The sequence below is a fragment of the Gastrolobium bilobum genome, unplaced genomic scaffold, assembly GCF_033153095.1.
Source record: "Gastrolobium bilobum isolate Gb01-03AN ecotype WA unplaced genomic scaffold, APGP_CSIRO_Gbil_v1 utg1863, whole genome shotgun sequence".
Lineage (NCBI taxonomy): Eukaryota > Viridiplantae > Streptophyta > Magnoliopsida > Fabales > Fabaceae > Gastrolobium > Gastrolobium bilobum.
Window position 1 is genome coordinate 269,536 of NW_026898976.1, and position 22,762 is coordinate 292,297.

Genomic DNA, 22,762 nt, shown 5'->3' on the forward strand with positions numbered 1-22,762 from the left:
AATTTTTAATCTTTTTTTAAATTGATCTTGTTTCGTTGATGTAAAAGGAAAATAAGTTTAATGATTTTTGTTTCCTTGTTATTTTCGCACTGTTTTATGTTATTTTAATACAAAAATCGTACCATTTGTGCAAAGAAAAATCGTGACCCGCAGCTTAAAAAAAATTAGATCTTTTAAATAACAAATATTTTTCCCGATATTTATTTTAAGAAAAGATTTTCTTAAAATCCCTTCCTGGATTTTTGTTCTCATGAAATAAAATAAACAAATAAAACGTTAAACTTCAGCTCGCACACTCCAAAACGGTGCTTTTAAGCTTGAAACGGGGGGAGCTGGAGCAGTAGGTGCGTCGTCTTCGTCTTCGTCTTCGTATTAGGGTTTGCAAGGGTTACCGTCTGCACTTTGCTGGCAGAATTGAAATTCCTCCGTAGTTTCGCTTCTGTAAAGACAGAATTCTGTACTTCCGCGAGAAGGTAACGCTATTTTGTTCGTTGCTACTTTTTTTTTTTTTTTTTTCAGATTTGCTTTTAAATTTTAATTATGCCTCCGATAGATGTTTAAAGAGAAATGTAATTGAGCTGCTTCATGCTAATATGGATTGAAATCGTGTTTCGTTTCTTGATTACGGGGGAATATTAAAGGAGGAAAAGTTTATAAAAGAAAAACATAATCTGAAAACCTAACCGTTGCTAACCTTGTATTGATGTATTTTATTCTGTTTCTGTAGAAAATTACTTCATCTCTTTTGCATTGTTGTTGGTTTCCTTTCTGGTTGAGAACCCTTAGATATTTTGTTGCTTTCAATTATGGCTCTTTGATCTTGTGTATGCTTGTATTTTGAACATGATAATGATATGGTGTAATGGATTGGATAATTTACTGCTTTCGTGTATGAGAACTAGGTTCTCTACTCTTCTATGTGATTGTGGCAAGCAAATTAACACTGTTCAATTATCTATTCATTCAGTAGCTTAACATTCTGGTTTCTGAAATTCATATTCCAAGTTTTGAAGATAAAAATTCTGCTCATCATGAACTCATGGTCTGTGCTAGTCCACTGCTAATCTTTGTTTCTCTCTCCCGTCTACTCCAATAGATGGGATTTGGATCCTCTCGTGTGAGTTTTTCACAAGATAGGATCATGTGGAGAGAGATATACAAAAATCTTTGTGGGGCCTGGTGAATGGGTGTTTCTCTATCAGGATATCGTGTCTATTTCTGTATTCATATGATGAAAAATAAAATAAAATCAAAATGAGAGACTCTAAATTGAATTGTTCTCCCTATTTTTGTCTTCGAAGATTTTCTGCAACCTTTTAATGTAGTGCTGCATTCTAGAGTAGAAACTTGTTTGCTCCAGTTAATGCATACAAAGTATTAAAGCAGTGATGGAAAAGAAGGGCCCCTTCCCTGCTAAGTTCTATTATTACAAACTTATGCCAAAGCATTCCTTTGATACTTTTCTTTTTTTCCATTTTAGAACAGAAGTAAAAATGCCAAACTATGTTTTCAATTTCTGGTCATTTTGATTAATTTTATTGGCTTATGGTTGATCATGAACTTTTTTTTATTATAATTATTGTCTTCTTAGGTTGTTTTTTGTTTGGGCGAGGGGAGGTGGTTGGAGACTTAGATGGGACATGAGAATCAATGTTGTCAATTTTAACGTAAGGGGAGATGAGCATTTGTGACTGGGTAGATTATAGTCTTCATATTTTTTATAAAAAAGAGGAGATAATATTCTTCTTCGTACACCATGCTGCAGAGTGGTATTTTAAGTCTCACTTTTAAGTTTTTTGTGATCAGTGTTGTCTATGCTGTCTGCTGCCATGGCAGAATGGCTTAGCAGCTTCAGTCTGGCGGCACTAAGGTTTCTCTTAATTATGGCACCGTGGTATATGCTAGAATGAAAATGACATACTTTGGATATTTTAGCCATTTTTATCACAGTTGGCCAATAAGCTTGTGATTTTAAGAGGTACAAAAGTCATTCAGCCTTATCTGAGTTAAAATAACATTAAAAAGACTCTAGGAGATAAAAACAGAATGACCTCTGGAAACTCCCACTGCACTAAATATTTGGGGCTAAACAGAGGCATCTTTGTTGATTATTTTTTTCTTTCTAAAAATCAAGATAGACTATTCCAAAATAATCTGAGGTTCTTTTCAACCAGCTTCAAGTTTTTTTTTCTTTCCCATAATTTCTTCTTAAGGTACAGACAAACCTCTTCTTTTCTTTCATTTTTTTTCCGTGGGTTTTAATTTGAGGTGAAATGTATTATTGTTTTATTATGATTTTTCATGATATATGAATGCCTCTTCACTTTTTTATAGTGCTTTTAATAAACCTTGTATTATTTCAAAAACTTTCATTAGCTAACCCCACCTTGTGCTGCGATGGCTCTTTGGGGGGATGTTTCGGTGGCTGCCAATGCTGTACAGTGTACACCATGAACAACAATGACTAAAAAACACCTATTTAATTGCTTTGACCAGTTTGAATAACAGTAAGGGTGCAAATTTTTGACACAATAATTGTCTAACCCATATAAGTATAAAATAGAGTAACAATTATTAAAACGCATTCAGTTGGCCACCCCTTGTACTTTCACCCAACCTAATTCTCCCTTTCTCCAGAAAAGCATTAATTTTACTGGTATCCATCTTTTAAGGGGGAAAGCAGACAAACAATATTAGAATAATTTTCACTCACCAAATAATTTTTTATTTTTTATTTATAATTAATTAATAGCAATGCAAAAGTTGCTAGTTGTAATGTTTCCCCCATCTTCAAATGTTTTCTTGCAGTAGTTTCTCCAAGCAGGAGCCATGTCTTCTTCATCTTATCTTCCTGCCACAACAGACTCAATTGCTTTGGCATTGGAGGCCAAAGACCCATCTGAGGCCATCTCCATTCTTTATCGCGTACTTGAGGATCCTTCTTCTTCACCAGAAGCTCTTCGTATGAAAGAGCAGGCCATCACAAACCTCACCGACCTTCTTCGGCAAGAGAATAGGGGAGAGGATCTGCGCAGCCTTCTCACTCAGTTGAGGCCCTTCTTCTCCTTGATTCCCAAGGCAAAAACTGCAAAGATTGTTAGGGGAATAATTGACTCGGTTGCTAAAATACCAGGGACATCTGATCTTCAAATTTCACTCTGCAAAGAAATGGTGCAGTGGACTCGTGCTGAAAAGCGTACCTTTCTGAGGCAGCGAGTTGAGGCAAGGCTTGCAGCGCTTCTGATGGAAAGTAAGGAGTATTCAGAAGCTTTGACTCTTCTTTCTAGCCTGGTCAAAGAGGTTAGAAGATTAGATGACAAGCTTCTACTTGTAGACATAGACTTGCTGGAAAGCAAGCTACACTTCTCATTAAGAAACCTTCCAAAGGCAAAAGCTGCCCTCACGGCTGCAAGAACAGCTGCAAATGCTATTTATGTGCCTCCAGCTCAACAAGGTGCCATAGATTTGCAGAGTGGAATACTTCATGCTGAGGAGAAGGACTATAAAACTGCATACAGCTATTTCTTTGAAGCTTTCGAGTCTTTCAATGCACTTGAAGACCCCAAGGCTGTTTTTAGCCTGAAATATATGTTGTTGTGTAAGATCATGGTGAATCAAGCAGATGACGTTGGTGGAATTATTTCTTCTAAAGCAGGCCTGCAATATGTTGGTCCTGACTTGGATGCTATGAAAGCTGTTGCTGATGCTCATTCTAAGCGATCCATTAAGTTATTTGAAATTGCTTTGCGGGACTACAAGGCACAGTTGGAGGAAGACCCAATTGTCCACAGGCACCTGTCATCCCTGTATGATACCCTTCTTGAGCAGAATCTTTGCAGATTGATTGAGCCATTCTCCAGGGTTGAGATTGCACATATTGCTGAGCTTATTGAACTTCCCACTGATCACGTGGAGCGGAAGTTGTCTCAGATGATTTTGGACAAGAAGTTTGCCGGCACATTGGATCAAGGTGCTGGATGCCTCATCATATTTGACGATCCTAAGACTGATGCAATATATCCTGCAACTTTAGAGACCATTTCCAATATTGGGAAAGTGGTGGACAGTCTTTATGTTAGGTCTGCCAAGATAATGGCATGAGCCCTCTGGTCATTTTACTCCATTGCCACATTACTTGTTTGCTGTTTTCTTCTTAATGATGACTAGCATTTCATTTGTTTCGTTTCTTTTGTTAAACTCAATTGTGGGAAACCTCTACCGGTGGTGGCGTTGAATGTTTAAAAGGTTTTGGTGGTAACTGCCACTTGCCTAACCTTGGTATCATAAAAATACATGTGCTGTTCAACTCTCAGGTCTTTAAGAACTTTGACCGGGGTGATTGTTGTCAGATTCTCTAGGCATTAGTACGTATGTAGACTATGCGAATTCGAATAGAGTTAGTCTCATGAATCAAATTGCATTGATTTGAAAATTAAGTTTGGAGGGTTTTTTATTATTATTATTTTTTTGGTAGAAAGTTCGGACTTTGGAGGTTTATTTTGTTCACAAACACTGAGAAAATATCTCAAGTGAAATTATTGTCGTTTTCCAATAGATAAGTTGTTCGCAAGAAAAACCTGACAAGTTATTAGTTGGGAGATCTCAATTGGGAATGAACATAATTGAAAGCCCTATTCCATTATAGCCTTCATTTCGTGGGTTTCTATGATGCTGGGTTTGGAAAACATGCCTATTCAATCTATTTTTGAAGTAGTTGTTTGATCACAGAACATGAAGAGGCCGAGGTAAATTAAGCTCATCAAGCCTGTGGAGACGGCTGGGCATATAATGGGCATTTCTTGCTTAATTTGGTCGTGACCCAGTCCATCTCAAACCACATCACAAATACTTTCTCAGCTTTGCCAACCTCGATGCTGCTTTCTTTTTGGTACTGAATCTATGAGTATAACCTATTGTGAGCTATCCAAAATCTAATTCCAGTTACTTACAAAGATGCAGCTGTTAAACCATATTCATCGTTGCTCTAACAAGGAAGAAAAAAAAAACGAGGAATAATTGTTTACTCCACGGATAGTAATAACTTGATTGCGGGTTACGATTTTGACATATAAATATAAGGGAATGATCCGGTTACAATTTTTTGTTATAAATTTTTACAAATTACACTATCTTTTTCTGAGAGAAGATAGTGTAGCTAGTGTTCTTCTGGGAGAAGATAACGTAGTTTGTAAACAAAAGTTTATAAATATAACCTACCCCATAAATATAACTATTTTTCATTTTCAAAAATAAAAATAAAATACTATTTTTTTGGTTTTAAACTTTTAATTGAGGATACCCACTAGGTAGAACCCAGGAGAAGACCAAATAAAAGAATTTATTTTGGAGTTTTACAAAGAGTGATAGATTTTATATATTGTTGTTTTTTTTTTTTTTTTTGGTGTGGTATATTGTTGTTTTAACTTCAATGGGTATTGGACTATGGGCAAGGGCACGGGCGCGGCCTAGGTTATTCCACAAACAGATTTAAGCAAGCTATCTTTGGCTCTTATAACTTTTTAAAGTAATTTATCTCTATAAATTAAAGCATATTATTTTAATTATAATTAAATTTTAAAATTAAATTTGTTCGAATTAATTATTTTTTATAATTTTAAATATTTTTCCTTCAATCTATCCATTTCTACACATTAAATTGGAGTATATTATTTTGAAGGTGAATTAATCTTTTAGTTTTCTCTCTCTAAAATAATGATGAATATCATTCTTAACTTCTCTTAGTTTTAAATTTTGAATTCAAATTCTTTTAAAATAATTATGCATATTTTTTATAATTTAAGTTTTTCTTTGAATCTATACTTTTTAAATTTTTCTTAAATTAATTATATATTTATTTTAATTTATAATTTTAAATATTTTTCTCTTTTAATTTATAATTTTTTTGTATTTAAAATTTATGAGAACGAATCTTAAAGCAGTGGTAATTGGTAAGATTGCTGTTTTGGATAGGAAGGTCACGCGCACAACGTATAATTATACTTACTATTTGTATATAAAATCAATAGCAAATAGTATTACACTTACTATTTGTATAACACTGTTACTGTTTTTTTATTCTTGCGAGTCAAGCTCTTCAGCAATTGTTGGCTCATATAGAGTAAGTATATGTCTACCCATCGCATGGTGCACATTAATGGGCCTAGAAGCTTCTGGGGTTTGTCGTGTCGTCAATATAATGTGCCAGGTAATATAAATACCAACACACGTGTGACATGCTCCATGTCAAGTTCAGACAAAGTAGAGAGCCATTAGTGTGATAAATGATAAGCCTTATGTATATTGTCACGCTTGCATAAACTATTTCAAGGTGGAAGGTCACTGGGTGATCTAGTTTAGAAAGTTAAGTATTGCGTGATGATAACTGGAAAAAGTTGAAGTTGGAAATAAACAAATAATGCAAAGCTAGCTAGATACCTTTAAACTAAGAGAGAAAGCGAGGGTTAACCTGCTTTCTTAACACGACCCATAAAGCATGTATATGTATTACCAACTTTTTTGCTTTGGTCGGTGCTTGTCCCAATCAAACTCCATTACTTTAACAAGAACTTACACCTTAAGAAACCCACTTTTAATTTCTCAAAACACACATTGCCCCTAACGCCTTTGGACACCTCTCGTCCCTCCCCTCCTATCCTTTTTCTATTTGCCTTCCATTCCTTCATGTTGCATAAGTCACGTCAAGGAACAGAAATGCCTTTAAATGCTTTTGCAAAAGTAAAAGTTCCCACGGCTTTGTTGGTTTTGGAATTTGGACCGCATCGCCAACACTTTTGGTTTGTGGTTGAGAAGGTGAACTTCTCTACATGATTGAGATTGTGACTGCCAATCGTGGTAAATATCGTGGTTTCAAATGTCATTACATCTTTCCAAATGGCACTGAGTGCTTCATTAAATAATTATTGATTCACTCCTAAGAAAACAAAGAATAAAAGATTACGCATATGTTTGATTGTGTTCTTTTTCTATTTTTGAAATTATTTTTTAAAATAGTTAATGAAATGAGTATTTTTTTGTTTTGTTTTACAAGTTAAAAGGAAAAACATAAGATAGAAACAATTAAAATATATTTTCTAAATTTAATTTTAAAAATGAAAAAATAGATATAATTTTTAAAACGATTTCTACAAAATAAGTATTATTAAACAGATTTTTTATCTAAAAAATTATTTTTAAAAATAGAATTCAAACAAGATTTGCCTACTTTTGTAAGTTGTTGTTCTGTCCTTGGGACAGAGATGTCTAGCCCAGCTAGGTTAGTACGTTAATATTGGATCTGATGCCCTCTCCAATGTATCTATGAGGGAGATACCGTTGAGTCAAGGAGATTACTGTGCACAGAATACTATAACGGCGTTAGCCAATGAGGTGTGTGTGCACAGTGACAGCATAACAATAAGAGAGAGAATGTTTGTACCTTTAGGGTTTGCCCTTGTATTTATAAAAGTTACCTATAGGTAGTGTGGATAGCTATGCTGACACATTAAGATTAGTATGATTGATGAACATCAATCCATATCTTGGATTGCCCCTAGTTGAGCTTACCACTTAATGGGCCCATTATACGGATTCATAACAGTTGTATTAATATTTTTTGAGAATTGCGATTTCATTTAATAAATATTAAATATATAAGTTATATATGCATATGGATTGTAGACATATCTAATCATAAATTTAAAGCTATATTGTTATGAAATAAAGAATAACAAAGGAATGTGGTTAACTAAACTATTTATGTATACGTATCATGACTAATAATATTTTCGGCATTTCCTTTAATTTTCTGCTCCCTGTTCTGAACGAGAGCGAGTGCAAGTTGGGGGATGAACTTGAACAGAAATGTGTCCTTTGGAGTTTTTGAGAGAATAAAATTCCCTCGCCACTTGGCCAACGAAAGTCAAAAGTGGCCAGAACAAGCAATCAACAAATTTACAACCACTAACAAAGTTGTCATTATTGCTTAACAAAAACAAAAATAAATTAGTGATGATTAACCTATCTGACATTTAGAGCATGCCGTTATTCAATTACCACTCTATTACCCTCCTCCTTGCAAATTTGTTTAAGATATGTATTATAAAGTTATGTTATAAAAGAAAAAAATACAAAAATAATTCAACACGTGTCAGTTCATCAGTGCTTCCCAGATTCGCTTTGCTAGAAAACTCTTCTTCCTCACCTCATCACGGGTCCAACACGTAATTAAACGTGACGGATTAGGTCACTTTCGTCATTTCAAATCGCTAAAAAAACTTTATTAAGCCGCCCACTTCTTTTCTTTTCTTTTTTTTTTTTTGAAAAAAAAAAAAATGTGCCTGTTGTGCATCGGCTTCTCCTATTTATACCACTGAAGATGCTTCCCTCATTCCCTTTTCCCTCTTCTCTTTCTCTCTCTTACTGTTAAGAGTTCTCTCTTTCTCTCTGACGACCAAAAAGCCGGCGTTCTGGCTGCGTCTCAATCTCTACCACCGCCGTCGGTTTTCCCCGACTGCGGCTACTTCAAACGGATGGCATCGACGGAATCCGATCTCGATTATGACTTCCTGAATCTCGATTATGATTTTCGGTATCAGAGTCTCCCCGGAACCGATGCATTCATGGAAAGCGTTTGCTCTGCCCCTTTCCAAAATCTGTTACCGGTTAGTGTTCTCTCTCTCTCTATCTCTTTCTCTCTCTGAAACTGAAAGTACGGTGGAGCCAAATTTTGCCACGTCATCTAGCACGCTGCTTGACGTGGCAACCCCAGTCACTTAACTGATTAACACAGCTCCGCGCCCAATGCTTCCTTAACCGTATTAACAATAATAATTTTGACTAGAATAGAAAAGTTTGTGAAACCTGCGCTCTGTTTTATGATAATTTTGTTTTTGAATTAATTTTTATTGGAGACGACAAAAAAGAAAAAAAGAAAAAAAAAAATGAAGGTGAACGGTGAATGAAGAGGCGTTATTTGTACCAGTCAAGTTGTTCGTGAACAACTCTTGCTGACGTGGACTGTTTCATTATTGGGTTGTGTTAAGAACTTGTGTGAACGCTGGACTTTCGGGACGGGTATGGGCCTTTTGTACTGTTTTTCTGTTTTTCTTGTCTTGCTTGCTTTGGAGTGGGACCCATGATCTTCTTGCTTACTCTGCACGCGTGACCTTTGTTCTCCAAGTCTAATTTTATAAACTTTTATCCTTCTATATTATTTAAGAATACAGTATAATGTTCAATAGTAAAAGAGATACATTTAATAGTTTATTTTTCATGAATCGTATGAAAGACAAAAAAAAAAGAGAGAGGAAGAAATGACAAGTATTGTAAACGTCACTCATATCGACAGAGTTACTCTACTCTACTCTTTCTAAATTCATTTACTTTGTAATTATAATAATAATGGTGCATAATATGAAATAAAAGGAAATTGTGTATAATTTGTTTTAAGATTAGATAACAATACTGGCTACAACTTTCCTTGAGGTATCAATCAAATTTCGCTCGCTGTTATTATTTTTAATAAGTAGCGTCACTCATCACCTCACCTACGCATTAAAAAACTAAAAAGGAAAAGAAATTTGTGTGAATAGTTTTCTACAAAATGATAACACAATGAACAACAAGAAAATATTTTCTTTATCGTATCGTATGACGTATATGCATATATTGAACAATATGAGTAGTTTTCATGATTTTAATTTTAATTTATGCAAATTTTAAGTTTATTAAACATCTGTCAACTTTGTCTATTTAAGTGGATTGTTATGAAAAATTATTAGTATAATATAGTTGATAAATAATGTTTTCCATAAATAAAAACCTATATTTATTTTTAAACCATTAGATTTATCTTTCTTTGTCAATATTACATTAAAAATGTCTTGCATAAATTTACATGCTAATGTTTTTATATAATTGTTGTCTCTTTCCGTCTTCTTTAATGATAATATGTTATAATAATGGTAAAAAGCTTGATACTGCTGGGTTGAACTTGCGCATGACTCCTTGAAATATTTGATCATTCACAAGTTCAAGAGTAAGAAATGAAACGAAATCAAATTGAATTTTGTCGTTCGTAAGCAACGATATGAATTAACCACTCTATCTTTGGTTGGTGCGGAAGGAAAAGGAATCTCAGTTCACCCCGCTCATTTTCTCTCAGTATACTTGGTAAAAAAAATTAAATAATATTGATGTACTGTCATAAATTTTCTTATGAGTTTAGACACAATCAAACTCATTTAAACGAGTTATTTATGCAAATTTAAGTAATAGTCTAAAAATGTTTTATACTAAGAATATATCAAAATTAATAAGGGTACTGATGGACTAATGTCGTTCTGATGATCCGTTCAACTCGATGCAACCTAACTTAAAATTTCTAAGTAGGTTGGATCAATAGCTTTATCTGAGAAGAACTTGATTAAAGTGATTAGTCATCGGTTCGAGTAGCGGGTTAGATAAATTAACCCGATGCCTTGGCTTCATTAGAAAAATTTAAATACGAATATGCTTTTTTTGTTGTTGTTGATAAATATACGAATATGCTTTTAATTCCATTTAGATTTGATTTTGAGGTTAAAAACAAAATTTTAAGGTTGCCTCTTTGTGTTGAGAAAAAAGACAAGCAAACGTGTAACTCGATTACACGATCCAAATTAATCTGATCTAGGTCTGGATAGCTAAATATTATGCCCAAATCCAATTAAACCTAAACGAAGATAATTGGTTTAGGGACTTCAATTTCTTCTAAACCGATCATGACTGTTTTCCCTAAAATTTAAACTGGACAAGAAATTCTCAAATAGTTAAATGAAATACATGAAATCTCTCATCCTTGTATGTCAAGCTTATGCAGTCGTTCGTAATTGCAGGACCCGGCGACTTTATTTTCAAGTTGTGGTGGACTAACAGATACCCTTTGTTCCCAAGACGTCACTCCGCATTCCACCGTCACTGCTACTATTGATTCTCAGTCATCGATTTGCGACACCGGTAATGATGCGGGCTATTTATTATATTATTGTATAGTTATTATTTCTTGCATGTCGAATGCCATTCATCTTAAGCATATTATTATTATTAATCCTCTATGTTTGCATCGCCTCTATGTTTGCATCGGTGCACAGAAGTATACATATATATAGCTCATAAAAGCATAGTTTATGGAGTTTTAACATTTTGGATTGAATTGCAAATTGGCCAGTTGGCAGCCCTGTGTCAGCTAATAAACCAAACGGCAGAGAGAATCATACCAAAGAAGCTACAAGTGGTTCCTCTGAGCCATCTGATGAGGATGATGAAGCAGGTCCTTGTGAACAGAGCATAAATCCAGTTGATATAAAGCGCCTTAGAAGGTATCTCAAATTAAAGCACTTGAAATAGGGTAAAAAAACTCACAGATTATTTTCAGCCTCCCTAAAATTTTATACGATTTCATGGTTTCAGGAAGGAATCTAATCGGAAGTCTGCAACGAGGTCAAGAAGAAGAAAACAAGAGCATTTGGCTGAACTTGAGTTGCAGGTAACTAATGTTTTGGAAGTGCGTGGAGGGTATTTGATAAATGATAAGTCTTTGTTGGAAGAAGCCAAAGCTTAATTCTTCAGTGGACTTTTGAGGCATAGAAGAACAGGGGAATAATATGTAACAATAGTAATATTATAATTCTTATTTATTGTTGATTGAGATGCGGGGAACGTTACTAGTTCTGGAATATAATCTGTTTGTTTTTGAAATTTAAGCATCAAATCTTTAGTAAGATGCACAAGAAGGAATCATTTTCTTTTCGTTTGAATTTTGCTTTGTCAGGTTGAAAAACTGAAAGTGGAAAAAGCAAACCTATGCAAGCAGTTTACTTATGCTAGTCAACAATTTCATGAGGCTGATACGAATAACCGAGTGCTAAAATCAGATGTAGAAGCTTTGAGAGCTAAGGTATGAGGTTCTTCTGCCAATAATGTTCTACCAAAAATATCACGATCACGTTGGAGAAATTTAAATTTTGTTTTATTCAAAAATGAACGAGTGGTAACTGAAGAAAAAACGAATAACAACTTCGGAATTAAGATCAGCTAATTCTTTCAGGTAGAGATAATAACAACTACGTAATGGGCACAGAAATTAATTATCGATGCCTGAAGAAATTTGTGCCTACTTTTAGGTGAAGTTAGCTGAGGATATGGTGGCTCGGAGCTCTTTCACCACGTTAAACAACCAGCTTCTTCAGACTCAGTGTCAATTGAACACACCAGTGACACCACCAGAACTCAACACGACTGGTCTGCGCCGCATGGCACATGTCTCGCCAACCATCACTGTCCATGGAAATGATGCCTCATACGGTGGTGTCCCAGTTGGACAGAATTCAGCTATTGGGCTTGGAAACTTGGATATGCCTCACAACGACGTCAATAATGGAGTCCTAAATGATGCTATGAGCTCTATGTATATATGGCACCAGTAAGGGTTTCACTTGACTAGACTTTGTAGTATTCAACTTTATATTTAACGTCTTGTCTAATTTGAGTAGTGGGTTATATTATTTTCTTAGGTTGATTCCTCTTCGGTTATATATTATGCCCATTAAAATAGTGTCTACTCTTGTTGTATTCCGTTTTGTATAAAAGGACTTGATTGCTTTATCCATATCTGATTGTAGTTGTAAGAAAACTAACATCATCCAACAGACATCAATTAACTATTCTGATTTGGTTTTTAATTAGGGTAATGCTAACTTATCCTTAGATGTACGAACAGAAAAACCAATTTTAAACTGAAGTGATCACTTGTTTACATATAATAATCACAAATTTATTAACCGTTTATTCAACTGATTTAATCACTTATAAAAGATAATGTTATGAATTATCTTACTAAATTATTCATATTTTATTTCACATCACTTGAGGATACCAGATAAGTTAGAATCTCTCTTTTAATTAATTCTGGGGACGAGATTTACAACATGAAGCATGGCTTCTTAATTAGGTGTAGTTTTCAAACTTTTTTTTTGAAAAGCAAACATGAAATAGAAAAACAAAAAAAGAAACTAGGAACACCTCCTAGACCAAACTACTCCTACATAGTCCCTTTCAAGTTTGTCACAAGTTTGAACACGTTTATACTTTTATATAAGGGAAAAAAATTTGTCCTTAAAAAGGAGGCAAAGTTGTGTTCTTTTAACAATTATAATTACATATTACGGGGTAGTATATAGTTATAATATTAAAGTTGTATTTTTTTTTCTCTTTAGAAGTTATTTGCTAATATAAATATTGAAAAAAATATAACTTTAATATTATAACTATGTACTACCTATAGTAGATAGTTATAACTGTTAAAAGAACACACATTAAACCCTTCATATAAACATACATATATTTGCAGAGAAATAAAGATATTTTTACTAATTATTCCTGTGCTCCAAGAAAAGCAAGTTTTCTTCGTTATGTTGGGCTGCAGAAAAATATGATGCAAAATGAAAACATAAGAAATCAAAATGAGGAGTTTCCAAGTTTAATTAATGTGATGCCTTTTGTCAAATTATGACTCTGAAGTTTCCAAGAGTAGTGCCTCAAGAAACACCACTTGGTCAGTTTGCCACCGTTTTATATTATCCTTAGCTTGAGTTACTTTTCTTTATGTATTATGATTGTAATCAAACAAGATAGTTGCTAACATCATTAAACCAATGGCATGCTGAGTGCCGACAGCTACTCGGTAATATTCTCTGCTTCATATTTATTTATTATTATTGTTTTAGATCCAATTACACCAATTCATGTGCCAAATAGAGTAACTTAACGTTACACCAAACTATGTCTGGGGAGATTCATATTGTAAATAAATTATATCGACATCCATAATGTTTATCTAAACTATATACATATCTTTTCTTGTTTCAAAACTTCATTTATCTTATTTTTACGGGATAGGATCCGTTTACAATTTTTTTTTGCAAATTACACTAAGTACGACCGGTTGTACACTGCATAATTAAAATATGACCGGTCGTACTTAGTGTAGTTTGTAAGAGTTTATAAACAAAAAAATTTATAAATATAACCTGCCCTATTTTTATATTTTCATTTGTATTGAAAGCTATAGTGCTATACACTCATACAATAGAGAATGAAGAGAAGAAGTGCTAAGCGGAATTTCATACTTGAGATATTCAAGAAATAGAATGAATACAGGAAAAATACTAGAGAGTCCTATTGAGAAGAAGCATATCAGTATATATACAAACACTGGTATGTAAAACAGAAAGCGAAGAGTCTAACTAACTTCATGACACGTGAGAAATGTAACTAACTGAACCTCACTAATTACATGACACATTGTATTAATATTGACACGTCATAAATAGCAAACTAACTAAGTCTCATCACCCCCCCCTCTCAAGTTGGGAGGTGAATGTCATGAAGCCCCAGCTTGACCAGAAAATCATGAAAAGGAGCAGGGTGTAATGCTTTGGTGAAGACATCGGCTAACTGTTGTGTGGTCGAGACACGAAGGAGATGAATCAAGCCAGCTGCAATCTTCTCCCTTGTAACATGACAATCCAATTCGATATGCTTGCTGCGCTCATGGAAAGAAGGATTGTGTGCTAAGTGGATGGCTGCCTGGTTGTCACAATAAACCATGGAAGGTTGTGCAACTGAAATGTGTAAGTCACGAAGTAAATACATGATCCATTGGATTTCACATGTAGCAGCAGCAAGAGCTCGATATTCGGATTCAGCAGATGAACGACTCAGTTGTTTGTTTCTTGGATTTCCAGGACACAAGGGAAGATCCAATAAACACACAGAAACCGGTGATGGACCTTCTAGTATCAGGGCAGGTTGCCCAATTTGCATCAGAGAATGCAGAAACAACCAATGGATTATCAGAAGAGAAGAACAATCCTTTACCGGGTGCTCCTTTCAAGTATTTGAGAACTCAATAGGCTGCATCAAGGTGTGTTTGCATGGGATTTGCCACAAACTGGCTTAATTGTTGAACAACAAAAGCAATATCGGGTCGTGTATTAGTTAGGTAGAGAAGTCTCCCCACAAGCCTCCTATATCTTGCTGGTTCAGAACAAACTGGACTTTGATTTTGACATAGTCGAAAACCAGGTTGCATGGGAGTGGAAACTGGCTTTGTGCCAAGAAGTCCACTGTCTTGCAATAATTCGAGGACATATTTGCGTTGATTCAGAACTATACCTTTACTGGAACGAGCTATTTCAAGGCCAAGAAAAAACTTTAATGGGCCAAGATCTTTGATCTGGAACAGATGATGCAAGTGACTCTTAACCATCTTTATTTCATCTAAGTCATTACCTCCCAGAACCATATCGTCAACATAGACCAGAAGAGTAGTGAAGGACTCACCATTGGCTTTAGTGAAAAGAGAGTGATCAGAGGAAGATTGTGAGTACCCAAGAGAGCAGAGTTCCATTGTTAGGCGAGCATTCCAACCCATATAGGGACTTTCTCAGCCTGCAAACCTTTTGTTGGCCATCTACTGTGACACCTTGTGGAATAGACATATACACTTCCTCAGTTAGATCCCCATGCAAGAAGGCATTGTTTATGTCAAGCTATTCTAAATGCCACTGTTTGGCTACAGCTATGGAGAGGAGCAACCGAATTGTAGTAAGCTTTGCAACGGGTGAGAAAGTCTCGAAGTAGTCCACTCCTTCCATTTGGTTGTACCCTTTAGCAACTAGGCGTGCTTTATATCTGGCAATGGTTCCATCTTGGTTATGTTTTATTTTGTAAACCCATTTGGATCCAATCGGATGCTTCCCTCTTGGTAAATAAACTATCTCCCAAGTTTGGTTGCGATTTAGTGCCTCTAACTCATCATTCATGGCAGTGATCCACTCAGGGAATTGAGCTGTCTGTTTATATGTTGTTGGTTCAACAAATGAGCTAATGTTGTGACAGAAGGAAGAGTACTCCATTAAACATTTTGCATAGGAAACAACAGAGGAGAGAGGATGATTAGTAGAGGAGAGACTAGGTAGCACATTAGCAGATGAATAGTTGCAATGAAAATCAGAAAAACGTTTGGGTAGACATCTTACCCGTGTGGAGCGTCTAAGATTGGAATCATCTACTATATGAGTATTTGTAGCACCCTCAGCATTTCTAATATTGGAATTATTTGTAATTGCAGCATCCTCAGCATGTGGGCAAACTAACTGAGTCTCATCATTGGAATCTGCTAAATGATCATCAATTGAAGCTGTAGTCGTGGTCGTGTCTAATCCTTGTTCAGTAATAGAAGGCTGCATAGGAGGAAACTCGAAAAAGGGAGATGCACATTGGTCAGTAGGCCATGGAGCAGTAGTCTCTGATGTTGTGTTATCCATGAAAGGAAAGTGTTCTTCATAAAAAATTACATTTCGAGATACAAAAAGCTGTTTAGAAAAGAGATCGTACAAGATGTATCCCTTGGTTTCATCCTTGTGACCAATATAAACACACTTGCGTGACCTGGGATCAAACTTTAAACGTCCTGCTAGTAGTGTGGATGCAAAAGCAAGACGGCCAAAAGCCTTAAGATGGATTAAGACTGGTGGAGTATTGTGCAACAGCTTATATGGGGACTTATTGTTCAGCTTTGGGGTACTAATTCGATTGATCAAGTGTATAGCATGACTAATACAGTAACACCATAAGCTGATAGGGAGATTTCCTTGAAAAAGAAGAGCCCTAGCAGTGTTAAGCAAGTGTTGATGTTTTCTCTCTACAATTCTATTTTGTTGAGGTGTCTCTATGCAAGAAGTTTGATGAACAATGCCCTTTTGTCTAAAAAATTCTGTCATTAGAAATTCCTTCCCATTGTCACTACGAAAAGCTTTAACCCTTTTATGAAATTGATTTTCAATTAGACTAACAAAAGAGGAAATATGATGTCTCACTTCAGACTTAGATTTCATGAGGATGCCCCATGTGTACCTTGTGCAATCATCAACAATAGTTAGAATAAAACGATGACCATGAATAGAGGGTACAGAATAAGGCCCCCAAATATCAATGTGTACAAGATCAAAAGCACTTTTGGAAACAATATTGCTTAAAGGGAAAGGAAGTTTCCTTTGTTTAGCTATGTGGCAAACATCACAAGGGGTATCTATATGTTTACAAGTAATGAATGGATATTGTAACATCATGGCCTTTATTACAGTTTTGGAGCAATGGCCCAAACGTAAGTGCCAAACATCATTGACATGAGATTGAAAACTAAAGCTACTGCTATCAGAAAAATTCAAATGTCTTGTTGTGTCAGCATTCTTCACAGCATGTCTTGATTTGTCTTGGTGTATCACATACAATCCTCTCACCAGATTAGCTGAACCAATCATCTCCATGGATTGTTGATGTTGGATGAGGCAATTTTGAGGCTGAAATGTCACATGACAACCGGTTACAAGAATCAGCTTATGCACTGATATCAAGTTTACCCCAAATTCTCTTACATACAGAACATCTGTCAATGTAAGTGTCTTAGAAATATTTACTGTACCAGATATACGAGAATAGACTCTTGTCCCATTAGGCAAGGATATGGCAATTGGCTCAATATGCTTGATAGAGGATAAAGTTGCAAAGTTAAAAGTAATATGATCAGTGGCTCCTGTATCCAGGATCCACTGATTTGCTAACTTACTTGCTTCAGAGGTATAGCCATCAGCACTTAATGCATTGGTATGAACCATATTGCTGACATGAGAAGTGGGAGGCAAGGTATGTTGCACTTGCATTGTCTGCTGTATCATCTCCATAATGGTCTGATATTGATTCTTAGTAAAACTTTCCTTTGTGTCAGCTGCATTGGCATCCTCATGCATAGCTGCATTGACACCCTCATGCACAGCTGCATTCGTTCTATGTGCAGGGTTTCTTTGCTTAAAACCAGGAGGGTATCCATGCTTCTCGAAACATGTCTCCACCTGTATTGAATCCTCTTCCTCTTCCACGATACTGTCCACGTCCTCTATCTTGAGCCTGTTCAGCAGAATTAAAGAAAATTCTCGAAGAATCTTGAGTAATTGGACCAGAACTTTCAATCTGCAATTGCCTTTCCTGTTGTGCAACTAATGAAAAAACTCGGTTAATAGTGGGAAGTGGATCCATTAGCATAATTTGGGACCGTACATGAGAAAACTGATCACTAAGTCCCTTGAGAAAACGAATGGAATAGTCTCTTTCCTTACTGTTCTTGACCTCCACTGCAATAGAACAACATGGATGAACACACTTGCAGGTAGGAGTTGGCTGCAGTGCTTCCAATTCATCCCAAAAAATTTTAAGTTTAGTAAAATAATCGGAGATGGAACTATCTCCTTGATGCAGACGATAGATATCATCCTGTAAATCCGATATTCTGAAAATATCAGATTGAGAAAACCTCTCCTTGAGGTCTATCCACACATCATATGCTTTATCCATCCACAAAATGGATTGAGATATAGAACTTGTAATCGAACGATGCAGCCACGAAAGGACCATAGTATTGCATCTTTCCCAAACTGGAAAACGTGGATCTGTTGTGTCCGGTGGTAAAATTGTACCATTTACAAATGATACCTTGTTCTTTGAAATCAAAGCCATAGTCATTGCCTTGGCCCAGCCATGGTAGTTCTTCTCGTTCATCAGATTAGACACAAGAACAAGCGATGGATTTTCACTTGGATGGAGGAAATAAGGACTACCTGGATCTAGCAAATCAAGAAGACTAGTGTTCACAGGATTACCTTCCCTATGTGAAGGAGTCCTTTCTGCTTCTTTCTCCATTGTAGGTGCAGAACTCTGATTCACCTTCTTATTTTCAAAAGAAAAATTAACAGATCTATCAGCATCAGAATTAAAACGATTTGCATGTGCAGAAAAATGCAAAAATCAAATAGATCTAACAGCAACAAGATCAAATCGATACGCATGCAGGAGTAGATGAATTAGGAATCAAAGGTGCATATCAGAGCTCTGCGCAGAGCTCTGATACCATCATACAATAGAGAATGAAGAGAAGAAGTGCTAAGCGGAATTTCATACTTGAGATATTCAAGAAATAGAATGAATACAAGAAAAATACTAGAGAGTCCTATTGAGAAGAAGCATATCAGTATATATACAAACACTGGTATGTAAAACAGAAAGCGAAGAGTCTAACTAACTTCACGACACGTGAGAAATGTAACTAACTGAACCTCACTTACATGACACGTTGTATTAATATTGACACGTCATAAATAGCAAACTAACTAAGTCTCATCATACACAAGCAGTATATGTTAAAAAAAAAGTCAATGTAATTTCTAAAATAAAAGAAAGGATAAGTATTTTTTTTAAAAGTTCGAGAAAAATCAATATAATTATCTCAAATATATTTCAATGATTAATTGGGTAAGCACGTGAATGATCTGTATAGATAGCCGTCTATACATTACCGTTTTTTCCTTCCTATCAAAGTACTGATGATCTACAACCTGTTGCTATACGACTTTTATAGATAACAGATGCTCCATAATTCTTGCACATTTATATGCTTCCAGGTCATTGAATTATGTTACTGCTTAAAATTATTACCTCTTTAGATAACCAAGAAATGGTGGAACAACTATTCATGAGCTGAAATTCTCAATGATATATGTATAATAGAATAGAACAAACTAAAATGTGTGAATTCTAGGAAGGTAGATATTATATATGTATGCTGAACAGAGTAAATGGGATTGGCCTGCAAAATTGCAATCAAGAATGAAGAAAACTGATAATGAAAAATAAAACAATCTTCATATTTTCATCATACAATGCTGGAATCAACTAATATACAATTAGCAGCTCAATAATTATTCCTAAAATCAATGAATAAACAGCTATCCCATCATCAACTCAAACTCACCAAAATCAACTTTGCCATCAAAGTTCAAATCTACAACCTTAACCATCTTCTCAATTGTACTCATATCCCAACCTTTGCCCAAACCCAAGCAATCAAGCACCCTCTTCAACTCCATTGCATCAATGTATCCATCCCCATCCTCATCAAAGATTTTGAAGGCTTCACGTAATAGCTCGCTGCGCTTTGACATGTCCTCCAACTCACCAAGCATCTCTTCTACAGGCACTTCATCTTCCTGTAAGCCACCCTCACCGTGTAGCTCAAATACTGAGGGCTTGTCCTTCTCAGAACAATGCATCAAACCAAGCTTCTCCACCACATGCCTAGCACTTTCTTTCTTGATTCTTCCATTGGTTTCCATGCCAAAGACAGTAACAAGAGCACGAACCATCTTGTCATCAAGTTTGAGCATATTCTTGGGCTCGCATATAGGATGAGGATTGTGTTCAAGGTGTGGCATTGAGCTTGGTGGTGAGTATTTGAATGCTTGTAAAAAGTCCACAATAAATCTTGAACATGCTTTTGTCATCCCCATTTGAGCCAATAGACCAACAAAAGAATGTTATGAAGACTTGTGATTACTACTTTCTTATCTCTCTGCCTTTGACAAAAAAGTATAGAAAGGAAACAACTGAGCAATGGGAAGCAACTGCTAGATTTTGGTACAGTGCTTAATTGTGACACCTCTTTTATAGTTAGATCAATGATACATCACCCTTGTTTCAATTGTAAATCACTCAAGTGCCATTGTACTGTGCAATTATCAATTATATAACAATACTAATAATTGTATGCATCTTATTGGCGTTATATAATTCCAAGGCAGATTCAACGCGTTAAGGGGGCATAAGATATAAGCATTATGTATACATTAGATGTATTCTAATTTTTTTATTTTTTTTTGAGCTAACTCAACTCTGATTATTTTTTTAAGGCTAGTTGGATCTCTCGGTATTCACACAAATTTCGACTCTTTGAGTCGGTTATTAGATTAATTCGGAGTGCGGGTTAAATCAACGATGAAGATATTTAAACCCTTCCTAAATGTGACATGTGAGATCGAACCGAGACCCTTTCCTTTTTACTTAATCATTTTCTTTGCAACCAACTGAGCTACCACTATTTGGTATTATTCTAAATTTTAGTTCACTATATCAAGGGTATGATACAATGAGAGAAAGTCTAGAAAAATGTTTCTTTGTCACTTAAAGGTCACGAGTTCAAATCCAGAAAATGATCCTTTTACAATTATGTGAAGGTAAGACTGTGTATAAAAATTATCCTCACCTCCACTCTTACTAGTTGGAATTTAATGAAAAGTGGTATCCAAGGATATGATAAGTTTACTGAGCACTATAAACAACAAAATGGTTTAGAGGGCTGTGCCCTTGTCCTCGACACACAGTGGTATAGTTAATGATATCATTAACTAGTAGAATGGGGATGCTCTCCCTCCTATAGTAAATGATATATCAGCTGGTCCAGATACTTCTTCTCAAGGTGTTGCTGATCTTCTTCTACCTAGAAAAGGTTATTCTCTTCCTTTGAATATCATTTGTTTCAAGTCCTGTTGAGTTTATTTATAAACTTATATATGTATTTTAATACGCCAACATATATAAATATTAACTTTATTTTATATTAAAACACTAATAGAAAAGAGAAAATTATGAAGACAATAATATCGCCACTTGCCTTGTTAAGTCTCCTTCCAAGTAAAGTAAGCAGTACCTTCCTTGAAGGCACTGACTTTATTAATACACTGCAATGCTCCATAACACTTGCCAGAAATAATTTATAACATTGGGCTCTAGATCGAATCAGACTTGTGAAAAAAGATACTTAACTGCAACCATATTTTAAAAAATGTATGGGCAGAAACCGCGTTTTATTGTTGTACCCACAAATATTTAAATTTATTTTTCAATGATTTTGTTGGCCTTCCTCCTGCATGAATTGTTGTTAATGTCACGTGGACTATTTTTAATTCATTTTCGATGGAGTTGGAAAATTAATGCATTCCAGGTCAATGATGCGAGATTCAATCCCTAAAGGCATAACTATTAGTATTGTAGCACTACTACCTTAGACACAAAGAGTGATAAGTGATTTGCTGCTTCTCTTTCAAAATAAGCTATGTAATGTAAGAAGTAAGAAAGTTGAACATTCTAATTATAGAAAATGAACATTCTAATTATAGATGTAATTTAGGCTGGCTTGGCCCAAAAAATAAAATAAAAAAATAAGCTCTATTCGTCTAGACTAATTTGGGCCGAGTCAACTTCTAATTATCTCGTTATTTTATTCTATGGGCCCAATATGATTAAATGTTTTGATCCGAACAAACCAGGCTGCTTGACAAGATCTTAAAATTTGGACAATTCTGCTATTTAAACTTAAGGGTTTGATTTTCTCATGTTAAATGAGAATCCAATTCTCATGTTGCAGAGATAAAAAGCATGTGGGACTCATGTGTTAGAAAAAATTATATGTAGGACTCATGTCGGCACGGAAATCGAAGGGTGTGTAGGAAAATTTGAATTCACATGTTAAATGAGAATTATAAAACCCTTAAACTTAACCAACTGCCATATTTTTTCAATTCCCTAGTCTGTACTCACCCTGAGAATAAAAGCACTTATTTATCTCCTTCTAATTTAACCTTCTTTTTCCTTGAATATAAGTATTCATTACCCTTATCACTTTTATTCTAAGAATACTTATTAGTAAGGGTGTAAATAGGCTAGGCTGGCCTGGCCTAACCTACAACCTGGTTTAGTCCGACCTACGTTGAAAAGTAGAGTTGGCTTAGGCTATTAAAAAAGTTTTTTTAACAAGTAGGTCACAGGTCAATTTTGT

The 22,762-nt window shown here is 35.2% G+C and overlaps 3 protein-coding genes across 3 annotated transcripts; 2 read left to right on the forward strand and 1 right to left on the reverse strand.

Annotated features, from left to right (window-relative positions):
• Positions 1-306: 306 nt before the first annotated feature.
• Positions 307-4,475, forward strand: LOC133286005 (26S proteasome non-ATPase regulatory subunit 11 homolog). The gene is made up of 2 exons (XM_061483337.1): positions 307-473; positions 2,809-4,475. Exon 2 carries the CDS (start codon positions 2,830-2,832, stop codon positions 4,099-4,101), a length of 1,272 nt encoding a protein of 423 aa, XP_061339321.1. The 5' UTR covers positions 307-473; positions 2,809-2,829; the 3' UTR covers positions 4,102-4,475.
• Positions 4,476-8,380: 3,905 nt separating this feature from the next.
• Positions 8,381-12,661, forward strand: LOC133286024 (basic leucine zipper 9-like). The gene is made up of 6 exons (XM_061483357.1): positions 8,381-8,660; positions 10,875-10,995; positions 11,207-11,357; positions 11,449-11,524; positions 11,810-11,935; positions 12,162-12,661. The coding sequence occupies exons 1-6, from the start codon at positions 8,529-8,531 to the stop codon at positions 12,462-12,464; spliced, it is 909 nt and encodes a 302-aa protein (XP_061339341.1). The 5' UTR covers positions 8,381-8,528; the 3' UTR covers positions 12,465-12,661.
• A 7,216-nt stretch (positions 12,662-19,877) lies between these two features.
• LOC133285990 (calmodulin-like protein 2) lies at positions 19,878-20,438 on the reverse strand. Its single transcript, XM_061483319.1, has one exon. It carries the CDS (start codon positions 20,436-20,438, stop codon positions 19,878-19,880), a length of 561 nt encoding a protein of 186 aa, XP_061339303.1.
• Between the last annotated feature and the right edge of the window lie 2,324 nt (positions 20,439-22,762).